At 35.0% G+C, this 24,135-nt stretch overlaps 1 protein-coding gene across 1 annotated transcript; it reads left to right on the top strand.

The window, feature by feature from the left end:
* The first annotated feature begins 8,170 nt into the window (after positions 1-8,170).
* On the top strand, positions 8,171-10,736 carry LOC112790495 (small ribosomal subunit protein uS3x). The gene is made up of 6 exons (XM_025832924.2): positions 8,171-8,396; positions 8,508-8,655; positions 8,862-9,033; positions 10,017-10,071; positions 10,155-10,286; positions 10,388-10,736. The coding sequence occupies exons 1-6, from the start codon at positions 8,367-8,369 to the stop codon at positions 10,565-10,567; spliced, it is 717 nt and encodes a 238-aa protein (XP_025688709.1). The 5' UTR covers positions 8,171-8,366; the 3' UTR covers positions 10,568-10,736.
* The last annotated feature ends 13,399 nt before the right edge of the window (positions 10,737-24,135 follow it).

Genomic DNA, 24,135 nt, shown 5'->3' with positions numbered 1-24,135 from the left:
GGCTGGACTAGAAATTTGAGACCGCCAAATTTAAAAGTCTACCTAACCCACACCGCCTAATTCGTGGGTTTTGGCAGGCTTCGACGGGGATGGGGCGGGGCGAGCTTCCTTGTTAGTCCAGACATTCTTTTTTTAGGCCCATTTTTTTACAAATTTCTATGATGTTATTGATCTACAAGAGGATGAAGATGATAATTAAAGATGTTCTAAGTTATATTTTGGATTATGTTTTATGTTTGATTGATTATAAACTTGAAGATGTTTAATTATATGTTTTGGACAATATTTGTTTTACCTTGGACAATGTTGATTTATTATTTTGTTTCAAAAAATTTGGTTTATAATTATGTTTATTACATATTTATAATTATAAAGACTTTAATGTTTGTGAATTTAGAAATTATAATTTTTTTATATTTTTAGAAATTATAAATTTATTGAAATGGTTGTGAAATTATATATAGTATTTAATATTTAATAGTTTATAAAATTTCTATGATGTTATTGATCTACAAGAGGATGAAGATGATAATTAAAGATGTTCTAAGTTATATTTTGGATTATGTTTTATGTTTGATTGATTATAAACTTGAAGATGTTTAATTATATGTTTTGGACAATATTTGTTTTGCTTTGGACAATGTTGATTTTATTATTTTGTTTCAAAAAATTTGGTTTATAATTATGTTTATTACATATTTATAATTATAAAGACTTTAATGTTTGTGAATTTAAAAATTATAATTTTTTATATTTTTAGAAATTATAAATTTATTGAAATGGTTGTGAAATTATATATAGTATTTAATATTTAATAGTTTATAAAATAAAAGAGATTTGGCGGATTTGGCCCACCAGCCGCCGTTAGGCGGGGTAGGGGAGGAATTCAGGACCACCTCACTCAGCGGGGCGGATCAGCTTGCCAGATGGCTGACTTTTGGCGGTGCAGGGCGGGCTTTCCCATTTACCACCCCTAATGGGGAAGCTCGCTAGCCTGCCATTAGGCGGGAGGGGGATGGAATTCAGGACCGCCTCACTAGGCGGGGCAGGACGGGTCAGCCTGTCAGGTGGCGAGCTTTTGACAGTGCAGGACGGGTTTTTCCATTTGCCACCCCTAATAGAGACATGGATATAAGTACATGTCACATGGAATCTATTAAATACATACGAATATAAAATTACTAATTTATCCTAATTTATATATACATAAATCTATTTCTTAAATTTAGTAACTCTATTTCTTAAATTTAGTAACTCTAATGCCTGCCTTTAATTCAAATCCTTCCTTTTTCTTTTAGACCTATTCTCAGCCTTGATCCTGTAACACCCTACCATACAGAGTCTTATGCTTAAGTCATAATTCAGAGATGGCAAGGTATTAGGACCTCTAAAATAAAAATTTAGTACGTATAGTAGTATGAATGATTGATTATAACTAGGAGCCTTTGTGAAAAAAAAGGGGTAAACAAAAATCGCAACTCAAAAGCGCAACACTTCGATCGATAACGTAACGAATAAGGGTAACCAACGCGAGATTATATATATCTACAAAGGAGTATCAAAAACAGGAATATCAAGACTCAAGATCCGGCTGCGAAGATAACCGGTCCGAGCATAGCGATATATACATATGATAAAAATAAGGAAAACCCCAAAGAAAACCCAAAGGGACACAAATACATAAAACCTAATCTCCAAAATCTCCCATAAGAGGAGTCATCACAGTTTGTATTATTTAATGGAGATAAAAGTATCTAAGCAAACATATAAACCAAAACATAGCCCCGAGAACAAAGGATCTTCGCAAATCTAGAAGTCTCCAGCATGCCTCAGCGGGAAACCTCACGTCCTGCATCTGAAAACCACAAAATCCGCATGGGTGAGAACCAGAGGTCCCCAGCATGGTAACAGCTTCCACATATATAATACATAATAATAGAGGAAAGTCGAAGGCAATCCTAGAACTTCCTCCAGATAATTCAAAGCTTATAAACAAGCTAAACCATATAAGGGTATCTGACTAAAGATTCTTCAGTCTAACTAATACTTCCCTTTCCAATTCCTTCTCACCTCCCAACCACCAGCAGGAGTATAATGTAGCAAACACAGTTATATCAGACAAGAAATATACAAATAGGGACAAATAAGGCAGTTAGACAATTAGCAAGTAATATGCAGTCAAATAGGCAATCTCAAACAATTCATATAGTATGCATATGATGAATGCCTGTCCCTAGTGGCTGATGATATCATCTGTCGGTTATAGAGCCAACCCGACAAGTCCTGGCAGTTAACCATTGGACTGTCCCTCTGTCGTGTCTCCCCAACTTGAGTCATACTCAAAGTAAACTTGATCATAATCATGATCCATATCCATCACCCTCACTGGTGAATATTTATCCATCACCATCACTGGTGAATATTTATCCATCACCATCACTGGTGAATATTTTTGGGGGTGAGCTCGTCCGGGAATTTCACAGTGCCCGGCCACCCTGACGACATAGGGTCAAAAGAGTTTCAAGTCTCGACCTGGAGCACGTGGTGGCTAGCCACTGCTTTCTCCCAGGGAAACTCTCATCTCCGATAATGGAAGTGCAACTTTCACAATTCATTCAACAGCATATATATGCGTTTATACATAGCCATAATCATGGCCCCGCCATAACACGGCAATAATCCAGCCATCCGGCTCACGGTTAAATTCATAACCAGCCACCCGGCTCACGGTTAAATCCATAACCAGCCGTTTCATCAATAATTACAGCCTTTCGGCCCATGGCATAACAAGCACTTCCACCACCATCCTCCGCATCTCACATATTCATGCTTGATCCTCATTGATCATCCATTTTTCCCTTGCTTCACTCGCAAGTTGCCACATTCACTAGCCCTTCTTCTTATAGCTAGACATATTATAATGATTTAAGACATAAGTGGTGAGATCGGAGGCTTAGAAGTATGAAATTTGGCTTTTAAAACTCAAAAATCAACTTTGGGATGAAAATAGGTCCACGCGTACGCGCACTCCACGCGCACGCGTGGATGGCCTCGAAAACTCATCGACGCGTAAGCGTCATGCACGTTAACGCGTGGATTGAAAAATAGTCAAACGACGCGCATGCGTCAACCACGCGTACGCGTGGGTACTCTCGTGCCCCAGGCACAAAACTGGCACAGTTCTGGCATAACTCTCTGGAAAATGGCTGGGCATTGGGTGCAGCACATCGGCGCGCCCGCGCACATCATGCGCACGCGTGGATGGCGCTTTCGAGAAGAACGGCGCGTATGCGCGGGGTGTCATTCTGCTAAAAATTTTTCTAAGTTAAAAGCTGCAGAATTCACAGTTTCAACCTCCAATCTTCCGACGGACATAACTTCCTCATTTTAAATCGTTTTTCACCCGTTCTTCGAACGGCAGGGACATCCCAGATCCAATTTCCTTTCTAAACAGATTTGGTACAAAACAGAGATCCGTAGTTCAAGTTATGTCCCGTCAAAGTATGCCCAAAAACCATGTTTTTCATACAAAACCACAACATGCCATTTTCAAAACAAGCCATATTCAACTCTTTTCAAAATCAATCAAAACATGCCATTTTCATCCCTTTTCTTTGAAATCAATCAAAATATATCAATTTCAACATCAAGCCTCCTCAACTCACACATTGACACTTTACCACAATTTATCAAAATCACTATCTCATCATTTTAACCCACTTTACCCAAGTGGCTCAAACTCAAATATATTGACATATCATATACTCTTCCTCATGACAATTCTCAAAAACATCAATTCCACTAAATCATCATTGTACACAATCAATATCATACTCACCATCAACATGGTTCAACCCACAATTCACCCATAACCAATCATCAAGCATATATCACAACATGCATATTTCTCATACATCATACCATCAAGGCATCATTAATCATCATCACATATATGACCACATCATATATATCAACAATTCAACAACATCAACAATTCAATGCCTATCTTAGGGCCTCTAGTCTAAGTATTTCCTACCACATTACATATTAGATACGAGAAACCGAAACCATACCTTAGCCGATTTCCCAAGCTCAACCGGAGCACTTCTAAATCACTTATCCACAAGCTCTCAAGGCCTCAACGCCTCCAAGAGCAGATTTTTCACCACCAAATCCCTTTTTCAAGCTTTTCAAAATCACCACTCAAGCTCCAATATTCACATATACACAACCTAAGCCACAATCATCATACCCATACACAACATCTCAATACCCAAACATCATAGAACAACAAATTATACTAGGGTTGAGAATCTTACCACACCCAAGGTTCAAGGAGACAAGATTAACCTTCTTCTTCAAGAGAGTTGGGTCCTATAACATCAAAGAGCCCAAAATCTCAATATTTTTGCTCATAAAACTCGAAAACAAGGCTGGAATTTCGAAGAGAAAAACGTGGCTTACCTCAAGATTAATTGTATGGGTTTTGTAGAGCTCTCAGCGGTGAACGCGTGGCCGCAAACGAAGCGGCAATCGGAGCTCTAGATCAAAAGTTATGGTGGTTTGAAGATCAAGTGAGAGAAAGAACTTCAGAGAGTGTTCTTCCCTCCATGGCCTCCATTTTCAGCATGTGAGTGTGTTTAGTGAGGAGAGAGAATGCTGAAAACTAGGGTTTTGGTTTAGTTATGTTGGGCCAAGGGCCCACTTTGGGTCCGGTTGGCCCGGTTTGGCCCGTTCAGTCCAATCTTAGCCCGAATTCTAAAAAATTGGTACCGAAATTCTCGTCTCAATCTTCTCTATCATATTTAGCCACAAAAATCACATTTTGGGCTTTCTAGAATAAATTCTCATTTATAGGCTAATTAGCTGTTAATTAACCGGGCTTTACATTAATTCTCATTTATAAAATTACTAATTTATCCTAATTTATATATACATAAATCTATTTCTTAAATTTAGTAACTCTATTTCTTAAATTTAGTAACTTTAATGCCTGCCTTTAATTCAAATCCTTCGTTTTTCTTTTAGACCTATTCTCAGCCTTGATCCCCTCTCTCTATCTCTCATACACACTTTTTCTGCCCCTCAAGTCTGTCACTACGTTGCTCAGTATCGTCCTAAAAATTATGTTATGTTATTACGTTGGAATATATTTTTATGTTTTTTTTTTCTTTTGAAATGTTATTTTCATAATGAATATGTTATGAATTGTATTAAATTATATTAAATTGATTATTTTATGATTATTATATTATGTATTTTTGTGTTAATTTTTTTAAAAAGTTTTCAAAGAATATTCGTATATATCCGAGGAGATCTGCGTTCCCTAAAGGATAATTAAAGAGGGACTTACAAAGACGGAGAAGGGACAGGAGTATTTTTTTTAAAGCAGGAGTGAGGGATGGGAAGGGGGTTTGTCACGCTCCCTTGAGTACCCATTACCATACCTAACTAACAATGGAGATCCAATCTGAGCCGATTTGAAAGGGGACATATGGACTACATTTGTATTGGGCCTTTAAGGTAATGAACCTAAGTTAGATTTGAGATCCTAACAATGGGCTTGGATTGATCTTGCTTGCATTGAGGACTTGAGGTCTTACTAGACCTAAATATATATTGGATTAATATTTTGAGTTATTATTATAACAAATACTATATTATTTAATATTATAATACCTAGTATATATAAAAGTTGGATATATTTACAAGAGATTTTTTAATTCAAATTAAAAAAATAATTATATATTTTTTTAGTTTTAAATATTATTTACTAATATAACAAAAAAAATAAAAATAACAATAATCACTCACATAATTAAAATAGATAATCCTATAATATATACATGACCCTACATATATTAAGGATTATTATATATGATAAATAATTTTTTTTCCGTAATGACTATTTATATAATTTATTAAATAATTTTTATCTTAATATTTAATGAATTTAAAGTATAAAATATTATTTAATATACAAAATAAGTAACTTAAGTTATCATCTAAGACAATAAATATAATAGTGCAAATAATTACATACTTATTAATGGTGAAAAAATATGTAAATAGTATAAATTGATATTTTTTTAGTATAAAAAATAATAAAGTTTATTAATTAGGTTAATTATATAATTGAAAAATTATGAATAATTTTTTTAAATAATAATAAAAAATAAGAATACTATTTTCACATATTACAAAGTTTATGAAACAATTTTGGATAATAAATCCATCCTTAATAGATTATACAATAGTTCTATCAAAAAAATAAATAATTAATATATTAGATATTTATTATTTACTTACTAATATAATATTATCGATTATTAAGTTTATAATTAATTTTTGATTCAATTTTTGGTATCTGCAATTTAAATTATTGAAATTATTAAATATTAAATATTTTGTACCTAACTAATTTTATTTTTAGTTTGTTATTGAAATTAAAAAAAGATGAGTTGTTAATCAAATTTAAATTTAATTGTAGATTTGAATAAGAAAATAAAAAATATTTTAAATTTTATTTCACTCTCTAGAATTAATTTTAAGATAAAAAATTACTTTATACATCATATATATTGTATTATAGTGTGGTCATTTGCTTTTTTAATAACAAATATTGTCAAATAAAATAATGTAAGAAATTAAAAGAAAATGTATTACTAGTTCAGAAAATATTAACTTATATTTCAATAGAGTTAATTATATATTGAATAACAAAAGTTGTTATTAGTTTCTCTTCACACTAACTAATATTTAACAATGGTGTTTTAGTACACCATGTTACCAAAAAATATTAATCGATCTAATAACTTTTGTAATCACAAATTTATAAGTTTGCTAAATTTAAAAATCATTTCATAAAATGTGAAGTTTTAACAAGTAATCATATTGATCATATTGTTTTGACTTCAAAAATGAATACGATACCAACAAATAAAATTGTCCCAGGTAAATTTTAACAAAGACAAAAGTTCATAAGTATTGCTATTAATGAAAAATTAATATATTTTAAAGACAAATGCATTTTTTTCTACGAATTTCCTAACTCGACAAGTCGAGGACTTATCCACACCATATTAATGCTCTATTTATTAAAAGTCTGCCGCTAACTAATGGATTGTTATACACACAAGGCGAGATTCAAACTCCAAATATTTGTTTAAGCGGATAAATGAGATGACCATTCAACCAATATAAATTGGTTAAAACAAATACTAATTATTTTTAATATTTTAAAATTATAAAATATTTATCATAATAATTACTATATATATTTTTTGTTTAAATTTTTAATAAAAGTTTTATATAATTTTATGTATTATCCTGTGTAGGGCACGAAAACATACACTAGTATCAAAACAAAATTCGGTCAATAGATTTTTTTATTAAAGAGATACTATTAAAATTGTATCTAAAAATTTGTACCATTGACAAAAAAAACTCAAAAAATACAAACAACAAATAAATATTTTAAAATTTATTAATGTAATAAAAATAAGCAGATATTAAACATATATTAATGAGGTCTTTTGTTATTATTATTAAAAAAAAGATTTTTTCATTCTTAAAATTTATTGATTTTAAACAAAGCAAATTTTAAAAATAGATTGAATTACTGTTTTTTTTTTTTAAAAAATCTATAAATTGAATTTTGCTATAATATTTCTTGTACACTCTTTAAATATTTATCCAAATATTTTCATAAAAATTCAGATTATGTGAACATATCATTTGCTAAATAAAAAATCTTTTTTAACTTATTAAAAGATATTATATTTTTTAATTATTTTTGTTATATTTTTAAATCATTCAAAAATTGATTTATTGTTAATATTTTTATAGCATTTTGTCATTAATGTAATTTTTGATACTATTTTATTATTTTACCTTTATTTACTATTAATTTTAAATTTTAATTCTGATTAGAAATGGAATTAATATAAATATATAAATATAAGAGAAATGTTTATAGACCATTAAAATTTATTATTTTTTATCATTCATTTTTATTATTAACTTAATTTTTTTAGTTTAATAATTCAAAAATATATTTTTAATCTATATATTTAAATATCAATAACTAATTAATAATAAAAATAATAAATCTGATAATCCTCTAACACTGTTGAATATAAAACCAACTTAAAAGAAAGAAAGGAAAAAAAAAATGTATAATTCTGATTCGTTGAGTAGCAAACCCTAAATTTACTGGCACCGTCGGATTGATGCCCACTGGCACATATAAATTTGCATTCATTCAGTGAACGTAATCCATACACTGAAATTAGGGTTCGTATTTACGGCAACATAAACCCTCACTCGCAAATTCTTCGTCTTCCCAACCTTTCAGATTTGCAGACATGGCGACTCAAATGAGCAAGAAGAGAAAGGTCACCTGTCGAACTCGCCACTACAATAACTTCCATTTTTCTTAATTTTTTCTTTTGTCTCAATTTGGCGATGTTAAGTTTTCTGAGGAATTTTTCATTTTACTTTTTCAGTTCGTCGCTGACGGAGTTTTCTTCGCTGAGCTGAACGAGGTTTTGACCAGAGAGCTTGCCGAGGATGGTTACTCTGGTGTTGAGGTTAGGGTTACACCTATGCGCACTGAAATCATCATTAGGGCCACTCGCACCCAAGCTGTTCTTGGTAAGTGATTGCTTCCACTATTTTCTGAAATTTCAATTTGTTCCCCCTTATTTCCGTTATTTGTTTTGTTGTAATGATTTCATTCCCGATGGTGAATCTAGTGATCCATGACATTGAATAGTTTTACATGGAATTTAATTTTTTTGCTTTCTTATATAGTAAGAAAAACAAATAGTTTTTTACACGAGCTGTGTTGAATGATATAGGTGAGAAGGGAAGGAGGATTAGGGAGCTAACCTCTGTGGTGCAGAAGAGGTTCAAGTTTCCTGAGAACAGTGTTGAACTCTATGCTGAGAAGGTTAACAACAGGGGTCTGTGTGCTATTGCCCAAGCAGAATCTCTACGTTACAAGCTCCTTGGAGGTCTTGCTGTCAGGAGGTATATATATAGGCGTATATGTATATGTATTTACTCTGTAAAATAGTGTTCTAGTTGTTGAAGAACTTGAATCTAATGAACGTATTTCATTTGGTAGTTTTGGGTTGTTCAGTGTATGATCTTGTGCAGTTGATGTGGGGTTTCAATGTTGTAGCTTTGTCGTGGGGTTATTGTCTATTTGATATATAACCACAACCATGTCGTAGATTTACTGCTTGTTTTAGATGTTAATTTTTTCTAAAGAGATGTGTTGGATGATGGTGGCTATGCTTTTTTTTTTCTTGTGACTGAGGTTTAATGTGATTTCTGTTGGTTCAATACATATGCATTTATGGTGTAAATTTGTGTTTATAGATTATTTCTACCTATGATAGGTTGTCCTTTTTTGGTCATCTACATAGCAGATTGGTGATTCTGTACCTTGTTTGTGTCGGAAGATGACTATATTCTTGGTCCTTTACATGAAAAGCTCATGAAATTCTAGTGTTCATGTAGTAAAACTGGGGACACATGCTATATCTCATGTCATTGCCCTTTTGTACTTGTTAGTATTTTTTCTCTTATGTTTGATGCTATGACAAAAGTTTTATCTTGGTCATCTTTAAAGCAGATTAGTGAATAGTGATTCTGTAGCTAGTTTGTGTCGGAAGATGACTAGATTATTTCATGTCCTCTTACATATAAGCTCATGAAATTCTATTGTGGATCATGTAGTATAATTGGAGGATACATGTCTATCTCATATGTTGATGTTCTTTTGCCTCACACCTGTAAATATATTTTGTTCTTATGCTTGATGTTTGTTGATATGATATATTTAAAAGGAGCATTTGTTTCCCTTTTTTTTTGGCTTCATTTCATATTAGGATGTAATTCTTAACCATCTTTTGCTGTTTAGTGTTGTATTATTCTAGTCCCTCAACATATTCTTTTGTTGTTTATTATTTATATGATGCAATTCTTCTGTGAACATTATGTTTCAGGGCCTGCTATGGTGTTTTGAGGTTCGTAATGGAAAACGGTGCCAAGGGTTGTGAGGTTTGTTCAACTGATGAACCTTTGAGCTCCTATTACCAAACTGTTGAATGATCTGGTTTTTACGATCTTCTAATGTTAATCAGGTCATTGTTAGTGGGAAATTGAGGGCACAGAGAGCCAAATCCATGAAGTTCAAGGATGGCTACATGATTTCTTCTGGTCAGCCAGTTAAGGATTACATTGACTCTGCTGTTAGACACGTTCTTCTCAGACAGGTTTGGTTTCTAATTATGTACAAAGAAACCTAATTTGATTACCAACTTGTTCATTCTCTTATGGACTTTACCAAATTCTCCTTATCATTGTTTTTGTTTAGGGTGTGCTTGGTATCAAAGTCAAGATCATGCTTGATTGGGATCCTAAAGGGAAGGTTGGTCCCAAAACTCCTCTCCCTGATATTGTTACTATCCACCCACCGAAAGAGGAAGAAGATTATATCCGGCCGCCTGCTGCAGTTCTGTCAAGTGAAATTGAAGTTCCTGTTCCTGTTGCATGAAATGGTCTGCAGTAGTGGTTCATAGTACCTGAATTGTTAGCTTTTTCTTTTTGGCATGTGATGTTTGTTGTCGGATACATACGTTTGAAATCTTCCTAATTTATTATCGCCTGAAAGAATTTTGTAATACTCCAGTTATAAGATTTTTCAGCATTAGTTCTATTTCTTATTTCCTTTTTGTTGCGGACTTCTCATTTCCCCGGTGGTATTGCTTCTTTCTTGTTATCTATTTCGATGTGTATGATTTATCCGCTGATGATTTTAACTATGGCGATTGAGTTAACGCCCAATCTGTTTTAGTCTCAATTTTTATTATAAAAATATCGTTGAACATTTAAGGACCCCAAGGAAGTTGATTTCAACAAGTTTTAACTGTTAACAACGCAAGCTTTCGCCAAACAACTTCAATTTTTGGGCTTACTATAACATAACCAATGGTGGCTTCAGTATTTTTTTTTTTTTACTTTATAACCACAACTATTTGATTTCATTATTATACTAATTTGCCTAAATTCCTTGGAAGTCATTTGCGTGATACAGAGGTGAAAGTAGTTGAGTATGTTCGACAATGAAGCTTGTTATCAAGGTATCTGAATTTTTTTGGATAGTCGTAAGATTTCAAACAAAAAACTCAAATGTGCATGGTTTTCAAACTCGGAACTTGTAGTCTTTTCCGAGTGTGTCCTAGTCATATAATTGAGTCTATAACAGCTCAACTCTGGGTACAATTGCTAAAACTCGTTGCGAATTTGCTACAGATCCCATTTTAAACAAAACGATGTTTGTTTCAGGCTTGTTTCCTTTTCTTTTACCCTTGGAAATAGATTTTAAAGACTCCCCACTCTAATGATAGACTCCCTCCCTCAGCTCTTAAGCCCTAAGCCTTCACACCCTCACCAGGCTCACCACTCCTCTTTTCTTTTGTCGTTGCCAATTGCTACTCCTGCTGCTTTCCATGGCTTGGTTGATGCTGCTGCTTCTTACTTTCTCACTGTTGTTGTTCCTTGTTTGGTTGCTGTTATTCTCTGTGTTCTATGTTCAACTCTGATTGCATCTAATCTCCCTCTACTCATGTCTAATTTAGGAGTATGATTCAAAATTCAAATTGTGGATTATTCTCTCTATCTTGTCTTTAATCTCTTAGTTAAACTCTCTAAATTGTCAATTTTTAAAATATTAATATTAGAGTTGGAACTAAAGAGATCTACATATGGTGTTTATTGATTTGGAAAAAGCGTATGATAGGGTACCAAGGGAAGTCTTATGGAAGGTTTTAGAAAAGAGGAGAGTAAGGATCGCATATATTTGGGCAATTAAAGACATGTATGATGGGACCACAACTAGTGTGAAGACTCAAGGTGGTGTGACGGAGGAATTCCCTATTGGTATAGGATTACACCAGGGATCATCTTTAAATCCATACCTTTTCACATTAGTCTTGGAAGTATTCACAGAATACATCCAAGAGCCTGTGCCATGGTGCATGCTTTTTGCCGATGATATCGTCCTTATGGGAGAGTAAAGGGAAGACCTAAATAAGAAGTTGGAGTTATGGAGAGAAGCTTTAGAAGTGTATGGTCTGCGCATAAGCCGTAACAAGACGGAATATATGGAATGTAAGTTCAGTTTGAGAAGGGAAAACCCCAATATAGAGGTGAAGATTGGAGAAAACATCCTAGGAAAAGTTAAAAGTTTTAAGTATCTTGGGTGCATCATACAGGATAATGAAGAGATTGAACAGAATGTAAATTATAGGATCCAAGCAGGTTGGTCAAAATGGCAGAGTGCATCTGGTTTTATATGCGACAAAAAAGTGCCTTTAAAACTTAAAGGTAAATTCTATTGCACCGCTATAAGACCGGCTATGCTGTATGGTACGGAGTGTTGGGCGGTTAAAGGGGAGCACGAACATAAGCTGAGTGTGACAGAGATGAAGATGTTGAGATGAATGAGTGTTCATACGCGATTGGATAAAATAAGGAATGAAGATATAAGGGAGAGAGTTGGAGTAGCACCCATTGTGGAAAAGATGGTTGAATCGCGTCTCAGGTGGTTTGGACATGTGAGAAGAATACCGATAAAACATCCAGTCAGGAGGGTTGATGAGATGGAAGATGGACAAAGGGCGAAAGGCAGAGGAAGACCTAAGAAGACCATCCATGAGGTGGTCAAACGAGATCTACATATAAACGGTCTCTCTGTAGACATGATACATGACAGAGTACAATGGCATCGTTTGATTCATGTAGCTGACTCCACTTAGTGGGACAATGCTTTATTGTTGTTGTTTGTTTGAATATTAGAGTTGGAATTCGTGTGCATGTGAAATTGTCTATTGATTTGTCAGAGGCTTAGATGATTATGAATTTCTAATTTTAATGATGCTACTGATGATGTTGGTGATCCAAAAAGAAGATATTGGAGGATAAGAGTTAGAACATTTACTTGTTAGATTCCTTCTAAGTTAATAAGTTTCAAGATTTGATGCTTTTATTTATGGGAAATGCTATGGTGAGGATACTAGGTGTTCATGGGTTTAGTTTGGAAAAGAATTGGTTCCAGTTTGGAAAAGAATGAGAATTGAACCCATTAAATTTTATTGGGTTTAGTTTGGTTCAAAATTCAAATTTGCAGTTTTTTGTGATTGAATCCGAATTAATTCGAACCCATTAAATACAGGTTGGATGTATTTGGGTAATTAGCTACCTAATTGAAAATGAAATATAGAAAAATTTTAAAAAATATAAAAAAAATTGGAAACGTATATATGTAATAGTAAAAAAATAAAGAGTAATATACTATCAAAGTTATACTTAAATAATAATCATAATTTAGATTAGCGGGAGATAAAATTGTGTATATATTATTATATTTTATTTTTTTAAATTAATATAAACTTAATCAGACTAGGTTTTACGATTTTAGAATTAATATTCAAATCAATTAAGATCGAGTTTAATTAAATGGGTCTGTCTAAAATCAGCTCAAGTCTTTTGAGCTTATCTGATACACCATAAAATTTAAAGCGTTAGATTAAATTAATAAACGATTTAATGGTTTAGATTTAATTTATTTATAATTTATTAAAAATTACAATAAAAGATACAAATGTTTGATATTTTAAAATTGCCCCATATAAAACTTGAGAACTAAAGCTAGCTGCCTGTTGCCTTCTTCCTCTTCGCGATGGCCCTCCGTTTCTTCCTCTACCCTCTTCCTCACCAATTTCTCGATTTTATCCAAATTCCTTTGAATTCGTTTCAGACGCGATGCTTCACCACAACAACAACCACCTCTCATCCCTCAAACCTTCTTCATCCCCTCCTCCTCAAACCTTTTTAAATTTCTCTTAGCGTAGTTAATCATCAATTCCATGATCAATTAATTAAGAAAAGAGATTAAGCAGAATTTCAATTTAACGCTGCACAACTTTCAAAATACTATTCCTAGTCAAGTTGAAAATCATGAGAAAGAATTTCAAGCTAATTTCGATATTAAAATTTTCAAAATAATAACAAAATCTAAGATAGAATTAGAATATTTTCTAATACTTCTAACCATTAAAGATGAAGAACGAGACTCAATCTTAAAAAAATATAAGTGCACAAATCAAAATGAAAGAAACAATTAAATTATCAATTCATGAAAAATCAAACAGAGCTCCTAACCTTTAACAAAAGAGAGTTAGTTACTCATGCTAAACAGAAAAACAAAAGCTAATGAAATGCTGGATACAAGATGTTCAAGAACCGAGGATCCTTTATACCCTTTTGTGAACCATCGTCAATTATTTATATGCTAAATCTTATCCTAGAATTTAAATTCAAAAACTAAATCTAATCTTATATTTAGAAGAATAAGATAACTAAAACAATAATTCAAATCTAAACTAAACTAAATCTTATCTTTCTATAAGGAGTTAACGACAACTAATCATTCAAATCTTTAATCCTTGAATTGAATTGGATTTAGTGTTGCACTTGGGACATTGGCGCCATACTTGGAGGCATTTTTGGACCCCTAGTAGTGAAAATTCACTTGAAGTTGGACGCCGGTCATGGGCGCTGGGCGACCAGTATGTTAAACTTCACTGTTGCTGGGCGCTACCTCTAGAAGTAGGGCGTAATCCCTTAGATCCCTATCGAAGGCGCTGGGCTTGATGGACTTGCTGTAATACCCAGTGTAGAAATGAGATTTTGAATTTTTTGAACTTTCCAAGAATTATTATGAGAAAAAGAATAAAGCATTATATACAATGACCAAAAGCACGAACTTCAGTGAAGTGTATTGTTAAGGATTTAGGAATTTTTTAAATAAATAAATAAAATAAATATTAAAATTATAGTTGAAAAATTTTCATGTTTACATCTTATTACTTATTCAGTCCTTGGTGATTCTATTAGATATCTCGTCGACAAGATAGATATGCATGTATCTCATCCTCACCAAAGACAATATACGTTTAAAAATGATCGTAGTGTCTTATCTCATCTACAAACTAAATACGTATTTATTTTTCTTTATTTATTTTGTCCTCACCAAGAACGAAATACATGTGTAAGAAAATCATCCTATCTGAGGATGGAATAAATAATAAGATGTAAAAACATAAGTATGTTATTTATTAAAAAGAGCCCTAAGATTAAACGGGGTCGTTAAAAGATTACCATGTGTTCATAACACGCAGTGGAATAAAAGAAAGTAATCCTAAAGATATATTTTGTGTTTAAATTTATTCTAGGAACAATATATAGATCAGATCTAAATACCTTTGGCCGCTTTAATAAAAACTTTATTCTTCAATTCTACGAAGACTCTATGCGTATACACACCGAAACCAATCTTTGCTATCAACTATAACACCCTACCACACAGAACTTTACGCCCAGGACGTAAATTAAAGGTGATGAGGCGCTACGACCTCTAAAAGAAAAATACATATATATAGTAGTAGTTGAAAGGAAATTATAACGAGGAGCCTTGAAAGAAAGTTTAAACAACAAATCGCAAAATAGAAAAGTGCATCTCCCGCGTGTATGAAAACTTGAGTACGAAGAATAAATATGACTCTATTTTTCTTTGTACTCAAGTTTTTGTACACGCGGGAGATTCACTTTTCTATTTTGCGATTTGTTGTTTAAGCTTTCCTTGAAGACTCCTCGTTATAATTTCTTTTTAACTACTACTATATATATGTATTTTTCTTTTAGAGGTCCTAGCGCCTCACCACCTTTGATTTACGTCCTAGGCATAAACCTCTGTGTGGTAGGGTGTTACATTAACTCCTTGACCAATGGATATCTGATCTAAATTGAGAAATCTCTTTGCAACTCTTTGCACACTATAAAATTCTTCTCCAAAAATTAGACACACAGATGTTTATGTATGTAAAGGTAAAGGAATAAAACTCTTGTTTTGGTTTCCTACTACTTCTTCAACTCTTGGCATACATATATATAGTATGAGATTTATTATTAATTTTAAATTTAAATCTCAATTCAAATTTAAATCATATCTTATAATTTCAAGTATGAATCCATCAACTTTTATGAATGACATCATAACAATTTAAAATAGAATCAGTTAGGATCTCATCTAAACTTAGAATTTAAATTTAGAAATAAAATAACTAATTATTCTCAATTCTCATTTAATATTCTCAATTATCATATTATTATTTTATTTTTTGTGATAGCAAAAAATATAATAATATTTCATTTGAATTGATAAAATTATTTATTTGATCGAATCAAAATAATAATTAAATAATTCTATAGCAAAGGTTAAAACACTAGTTAGTGTATGACCCCATAGGTTCAATACTAAGCGGGTAGTAAACTAGTCATACTCAATTTACTAATTAAGGTTGGTGTCTAACAACACTCCTCAACAACCCGATAGTATGAAGTAATATATTTTTACTAAGAACCCAAGAAGAACAAAGTATAATTCCGTCTATCTTACCATCTCTTGGTTAACCCTTAGAGTATGGTTTAATTGTCAAAACTCTAACTTGTTACCATTATTATAATGAACCGTGAATGACTTAAGAAACTCGGTTCTTTATTCATTCAATCTCCTTGAGCAAGGTTTTATTCATCTCAGTCATTATAAACATAGAGCTCAAACTCTTTACCGAGAGTTGACAGATTCCTTATTGACTAATCATTAATTCTATACGTATTTAAATCATACCAAATATCCATTCAACTAGAACCCTAGGGTATCAAGTGTTCGAAATCAAAGTATAATAAATACATTGTTAATTCAATTCCGCTACGTTACCAGCAGAGATCCTGCCAATTTCTGCCAACTTTCATTGGGTTGGACCCCAAAGTTCACTTGATTCAAAAAGCCACATCCCTAATTAACCCAGGTTAATCCTAATGTCACTAGTTTACTACTGTAACCTTAATATACTGTTTACCCATATGTTGTTACCATGGAAACACTCCCCCTTCCACTTTCAGTGTCGCATAGCCATCTGCTTTGCAGTCTTCGACGATCGCCGCCGTCAACAGGAGTCAACGCCGCCGGAACACCAGACAGCTCCACTCACAAGTACCTTCCCAGAGTCGCCCAAGCATCGCCGTCGCTATTGTATGTCACCGTCGGAAGTTCTTTGAAGACGCATCCAGTTGTCCGGCCTCCAACCCAAGGCCACATCTTAGCTCCGCCTCAACACACGCCACGGCTGAACTCTTCTGGCCTCGTGGAGTCACTAGAAATCCTGCAACTGTTTGCCCTTTGCATCCCCAGCCAGCGCCGTTCCCTGCCTCGCAACCGAGCTCGCCTCGCAGCATGTCTTCCCTACGGTGTCAGCGCAGTAGTAAGAGTTAAGTGGTTTTTCAAGATTTACACCAATTGCTGGTACTGGGTTTCGTTTGTGAGCATTTCGTTGGGATTGAGATTGATTGAACATGGTTCTCTGAGTCTGTGGTATGTTTTAGAAAATGAAAAATGGTGAATTAAGAGCTTTTTTTTGACATGGTTCCCTGCACTAAGATGGTCTCTTATGCTATTATCAATTATTTGACAAAAATGCTATTATCATGATTCTTATGCTGTTATCAATTACTTAATAGCTTTTATATTGAGATGGTTTTTTTATGCATTTTGATTGTGTTATCTAATTATGATCACACTTTTCACAGCTCCACACAACTAACCAGCAAGTGCACTGGGTCATCCAAGTAATACCTTACGTGAGTAAGGGTCGATCCCACAGAGATTGACGGCTTGGAGCAAGCTATGGTCATTTTGTAAATCTTAGTCAGGCAGATTCAAATGGTTATAAGAATATAATAATTAAAGGATAAATAAAACAGAAAATAACATAGAGATACTTATGTAATTCATTGGTGGGAATTTCAGATAAGCGTTTGGAGATGCTTTGTTGCTTCTAAACCTCTGCTTTCCTATTGTCTTCATCCAATCATACGTCCTCCCTTCCATGGCAAGTTGTATGATCCTCTCAGTGAAAATGGTCCGGCTACGATTTCAGTACAGCCAATCAACTGTTGAATTTCTCGTCTCGGATGAAAAATACCAAGCACAGCTACCGAAGGGCTAATCATCTGTCGGTTCTCACTTGTGTCGGAATAAGATCCATTGATCCTTTTGCACACTGTCACTGCGCCCAAAATTCGCGAGTTTGAAGCTCCTCACAGTCATCCCTTCCCAGACCTACTTGGAATATCATAGACAAGGTTTAGACTTTCTGGATCTCAGGAATGTTGTCTATTAATTCTAGCTTATACCACGAAGATCCTAATCACGGGGTCGGATGCTCTGTTGTTAGGAGAGACGATGTGAATTCATGGATCAGAGACCCAAGAGAGTATACTCTGGCTGGCATCCAATGACTATGTTGAACATCACGTAGACCACTTTGTGGTTGTTAGGCACGTGGATCTTGGCTAAGCAAGTACTGAAGATAGTGGGTGATTGTCACGGGTCACCCCTTCAGCCTGACTTAACTGAATTAAGTACAAGAGTATATCTTGGAGAAGAAGTAGGCGTGAATTAAAGGAAAAACAATAGTACTTGCATTAATTCATGAGGAACAGCAGAGCTCCTTACCTTAATCTATGAGGTGTAGAAACTCCACCGTTGGAAAATACATAAGAACAAATGGTCTAGGCATGGCCGAATGGCCAGCCTCTCTAATGGCATAATAGTTCGAAAACAGGGGAAGAAGACCCCTAATACAATAGTAAAAGGTGCTATTTATACTAAACTAGTAACCTAGGTTTACAGAAAATGAGTAGATAGTGCAGAAATCCACTTCCGGGGCCCACTTGATGTGTGTTTGGGCTGAGCTTTGAAGATTTCACGTGCACAGATCATTTTTGGAGTTAAATTCCAGCTTGGATGCTAGTTTGGGCGTTTAACTCCAGTTCTGGTGCCAGTTTGGGCGTTTTACGCTAGAAAAGGGTCTCAGGTGGGAGTTTGGACGCCGATTTGGGTCATCAAATCTTGGACAAAGTATGGACTATTATACATTGATGGAAAGTCCAAGATGTCTACTTTCTAACGCAATTAAGAGCATGCCATTTAAGCTTTCGTAGCTCGAGAAAATCTACTTCGAGTGCAGGGAGGTTAGAATCCAACAGCATCTGCAGTTCTTTCTCAGCCTCTGAATCAAATTTTTGCTCAGGTTCCTCAATTTCAGCTAGAAAATAACTGAAATCATAGAAAAACACACAAACTCATAGTAAAGTCCAGAAATGTGAATTTTGCATAAAAACTAACAAAAATATACTAAAAAGTAACTAAAACATACTAAAAACTACCTAAAAGCAATGCCAAAAAGCGTATAAATTATCTGCTCATCACAACACCAAACTTAAATTGTTGTTTGTCCCCAAGTAACCAAAAACAAAATAGGATAAAAAGAAGAGAATATACAATAAACCTCAAAATATCAATGAAGCTTAGTTCTAATTAGATGAGCGGGGCTAGTAGCTTTTTGCTTCTGAACAGTTTTGGCATCTCACTTTATCCTTTGAAGTTCATAATGATTGGCATCCATAGGAACTCATAACTTAGATAGTGTTATTGATTCTCCAAGTTTAGTATGTTGATTCTTGAACACAGCTACTTATGAGTCTTGGCCGTGACCTTAAGCATCTTGTTTTCCAGTATTATCACTGGATACATAAATGCCACAGACACATAAATGGGTGAACCTTTTCAGATTGTGACTCAGCTTTGCTAGAGTCCCCAGTTACAGGTGCCCAAAATTCTTAAGCACACTTTTTTGCTTTGGATCACGACTTTAACCACTTAGTCCCAAGCTTTTCACTTGGACCTTCATGACACAAGCACATGGTTAGGGACAACTTGATTTAGCCGCTTAGGCCATGATTTTATTCCTTTGGGCCCTTTTATCCACTGATGCTCAAAGCCTTGGATCCTTTTTACCCTTGCCTTTTAGTTTAAAGGGTTACTGGCTTTTTCTGCTTGCTTTTTCTTTTTCTTTCTTTTTTTTTCATTCATTTTTTGCCCCTTTTTTTTCGCAAGCTTTGTATTTTTCACTGCTTTTTCTTGCTTCAAGAATCAGTTTTATGATTTTTCAGATTATCAATAACATTTTTCCTTTTTCATTATTCTTTCTAGAGCCAACAATTTTAACATTCATAAACTTCACTATAAAAAATATGCACTGTTCAAGCATTTATTCAAAAAATAAAAAGTATTGCCACCACATCAAAATAATTAAACTAAGTTCAAGATAGAATTCAAAATTCATGTACTTCTTGTTTTTTTGCAATTAGAAACATTTTTCATTTAAGAAAGGTGAAGGATTCATGGAACATTCATAACTTCAAGGCATAGACACTAGACACTAATGATCATGTAATAAAGACACAAACATAGACAAAATATAAAGCATAAGAAATGAAAAACGGAAAAACAAATAACAATGAAATTAAAGAACGAGTCCACCTTAGTGATGGCGGCTAGTTCTTCCTCTTGAAGATCCTATGGAGTGCTTTTGCTCCTCAATATCTCTTCCTTGCCTTTTTTGCTCCTCCCTCATGGCCTTTTGGTCCTCTCTAATTTCATGGAGGATAATGGAATGCTCTTGGTGCTCCATCCTTAGTTGCTCCATGTTGGAACTCAAATCTCCTAAAGAGGTGTTGAGTTGCTCCCAATAGTTGTGTGGAGGAAAATGTATCCCTTGAGGTATCTCAGGAATTTCTTGATGAGGGACTTTCTCATGCTCTTGTTGAGGTCCATGAGTGGGCTCTCTTGTTTGCTCCATCCTCTTTTTAGTGATGGGCTTGTCCTTTTCAATGAGGATGTCTTCCTCTATGACACTTTTGGCTAAATTGCATAGGTGACAGATGAGATGAGGAAAGGCTAACCTTGCCAAAGTGGAGGGCTTGTCAGCCACCTTGTATAGTTCTAGAGGTATGATCTCATGAACTTCCACTTCCTCTCCAATCATGATGCTATGGATCATGATAGCCCGATCCACAGTTACTTCGGATCGGTTGCTAGTAGGAATAATAGAGCATTAGATGAACTCTAACTATCCTCTAGCCATGGGTTTGAGGTCAAGCCTTCTCAGTTGAACCGGCTTGCCTTTGGAGTCTCTCTTCCATTGGGCTCCTTCTACATAGATGTCCATGAAGACTTGGTCTAACCTTTGATCAAAGTTGACCCTTCTTGTGAAAGGATGAAGATCTCCTTGCATCATTGGCAAGTTGAATGCCAACCTCACATTTTCCGAACTAAGATCTAAGTATTTCCCCCGAACCATTGTAAACCAATTCTTTGGGTTCGGGTTCATACTTTGATCATGGTTCTTAGTGATCCATGCATTAGCATAGAACTTTTGAACCATTAAGATTCTGACTTGTTGGATGGGATTGGTAAGAGCTTCCCAACCTCTTCTCTGAATCTCTTGTCGGATCTCCAGATATTCACTCATTTTGAGCTTAAAGGGGACCTCGGAGATGACCTTCTTCTTGGCCACAACTTCATATAAGTTGTCTTAATGGACCTTTGAGATGAATCTCTCCATCTCCCATGACTCGGAGGTGGAAGCAATTGCCTTCCCTTTCCTCTTTCTAGAGGTTTCTCCAGTCTTAGGTGTCATTAATGGTTATGAAAAAAAAAACAAAAAGCAATGCTTTTTCCATACCAAACTTAAAAGGTTTGCTCGTCCTTGAGCAAAAGAAGAAAGAAAGGAGTAGAAGAAGAAAAAATGGAGGAGTGGTTCGGCCAAGGGGGGTTTGGAGTGTTTGTGATGTGTGAAAATAAAGGAGTAAGGAGGGGGTATATATAGGGTAAGAGGGAGAGGGAATCCGTGTGATAGGGGTTGGGTTTGGGAGGGAAATGGTTTGAATTTGAGTTGGTGGGGATAGGTGATTTGTATAATGGGAAATAGTGGATGGATGTGAGTGGTGAAGAGGTTATGGGGAAGAGGGTAGGATTTGATAGGTGAATGGTGTTTGGAGAAGGGTGTTATGAAAAGGTATGAAGAGGAGTGAGAATGAGTTGGGGTAGGTAGGGATTCTGTGGGGTCCATAGATCCTGAGGTGTCAAGGATTTCTCATCCCTGCACCTTTATGGTGTTTAAACGCCCTCTGTGTGGCATTTCTGGCGTTAAACGCTAGGCTGATGCCCATTTCTGGCATTAAACGCAAGTCTGGCTACCAATTCTGGTGTTTAACGCCCAGAATGCTGCTAGACTGGGCGTTAAACGCCCATTCTGCTATTCTTACTAGCGTTTAACGCCTAGAATGGTGCCAGATCGGGTGTTAAACGCCCACTTTGCTAGCCTTACTGGCGTTTGAATGCCAGTAAGTTTGTCCTCCAGGGTGTGCTATTTTTTTATGCTGTTTTTGATTTCTGCTTTAATTCTGCAGCTGTTTTTGTGACTTCACATGATCATCAACCTAAAGAAGACATATACGAACACTCAAAAATAGAATGAAAAAGTAATTAATATAGATAAATAAAATTGGGTTGCCTCCCAATAAGCACTTCTTTAATGTTAATAGCTTGACAGGAAGCTCTTACAGAGCTTCACAGATGCTCAGAGCATGGTTGTAGCCTCCCAACACCAAACTTAGAAGTTAAGTGTGGGGGCTCTGTCTGACTTTGTATTGAGAGAAGCTTTTTATGCTTCTTCTCCATATTTACAAAAGAGGATCCTTGAGTCTTGAACACAAGGTAGTCCTCATTAAATTGAAAGACTAACTCTCCTCTGTCCACATCAATCACAGCCCTTGCTGTGGCTAGGAAGGGTCTTCCAAGGATGATGGATTCATCCTCATCCTTCCCAGTATCTAGGATTATGAAGTCAGCAGGGACGTAAAGGCCTTCAACCTTCACTAAGACATCCTCTACAAGTCCATAAGCATATTTCGTTGATTTGTCTGCCATCTCTAGTGAGATTCTTGCAGCTTGTACCTCAAAGATCCCTAGTTTCTCCATTACAGAGAGTGGCATGAGGTTGATACCTGACCCCAGGTCACACAGAACCTTTTCAAAGGTCATGGTGCCTATGGTGCAATGTATTAAGAACTTCCCGAGATCCGGTTTCTTTTGAGACAATGTTTGCTGAATCCATGTATTCAGATCATTAATGAGCAATGGAGGTTCATCCTCCCAAGTCTCATTACCAAATAACTTGGCATTCAGCTTCATGATTGCTCCCAAATACTGAGTAACTTGCTCTTCAACAATGTCTTTACCCTTTTCAGAAGAAGAATATTCATCAGAGCTCATGAATGGCAACAGTAAGTTCAGCGGAATCTCTATGGTCTCTGTATAAGCCTCAGATTCCTTTAGTTCCTCAATAGGGAACTCCTTATTGGTTAGTGGACATCCCTTGAGGTTTTCCTCACTGGGAATCACTGCCTTTCCACTCTCTCCAGGTTCGGCCACTTTGGATGTGGTTATGACCTTGCACTCTCTTTTGGGATTCTCTTCTTCATTGCTTGGGAGAGTACTAGGAGGAGTTTCAATAACTCTTTTACTCAGCTGACCCACTTGTGCCTCCAAATTTCTGATGGAGGACCTTGTTTCATTCATAAAACCGAGAGTAGTTTTAGATAGATCAGAGATTATGTTTGCTAAGTCAGAGAGGCTTTGCTCAGAATTCTCTGTTTGTTGCTGAGAAAATGATAGAAATGGTTTGATATTGCCAAACCTATTTCTCCCACCATTATTGTTGTTGAAGCCTTGTTGAGGCTTCTGTTGATCCTTCCATGAGAAATTTGGATGATTCCTCCATGAAGGATTATAGGTGTTTTCATAGGATTCTCCCATGTAATTCACCTCGTCCATTGCAGGATTCTCAGGGTCATAAGCTTCTCCTTCAGAGGAGGCTTCTTTAGTATTGACGGATGCAGCTTGCAATCCAGTCAGATTCTGAGAAATTATATTGACTTTCTGAGTCAGTATTTTGTTCTGAGCCAATATGGCATTCAGAGTATCAATCTCAAGAACTCCTTTCTTCTAAGTCATCCCATTATTCACAGGATTTCTTTTAGAAGTGTACATGAACTGGTTATTTGCAACCATCTCAATGAGTTCCTGGGCTTTTG

The sequence above is a fragment of the Arachis hypogaea genome, chromosome 3, assembly GCF_003086295.3.
Source record: "Arachis hypogaea cultivar Tifrunner chromosome 3, arahy.Tifrunner.gnm2.J5K5, whole genome shotgun sequence".
In the NCBI taxonomy this organism is placed as follows: Eukaryota; Viridiplantae; Streptophyta; class Magnoliopsida; order Fabales; family Fabaceae; genus Arachis; species Arachis hypogaea.
This window is presented reverse-complemented; position numbering and strand designations above follow the sequence as displayed.

Coding starts and splice junctions, on each gene's coding strand:
- LOC112790495 (XM_025832924.2), top strand. CDS start 8,367: ATGGCGACTCAAATGAGCAAGAAGAGAAAG. Junction 8,397..8,507: donor AAATGAGCAAGAAGAGAAAG/GTCACCTGTCGA, acceptor TTACTTTTTCAG/TTCGTCGCTGACGGAGTTTT. Junction 10,287..10,387: donor GACACGTTCTTCTCAGACAG/GTTTGGTTTCTA, acceptor GTTTTTGTTTAG/GGTGTGCTTGGTATCAAAGT.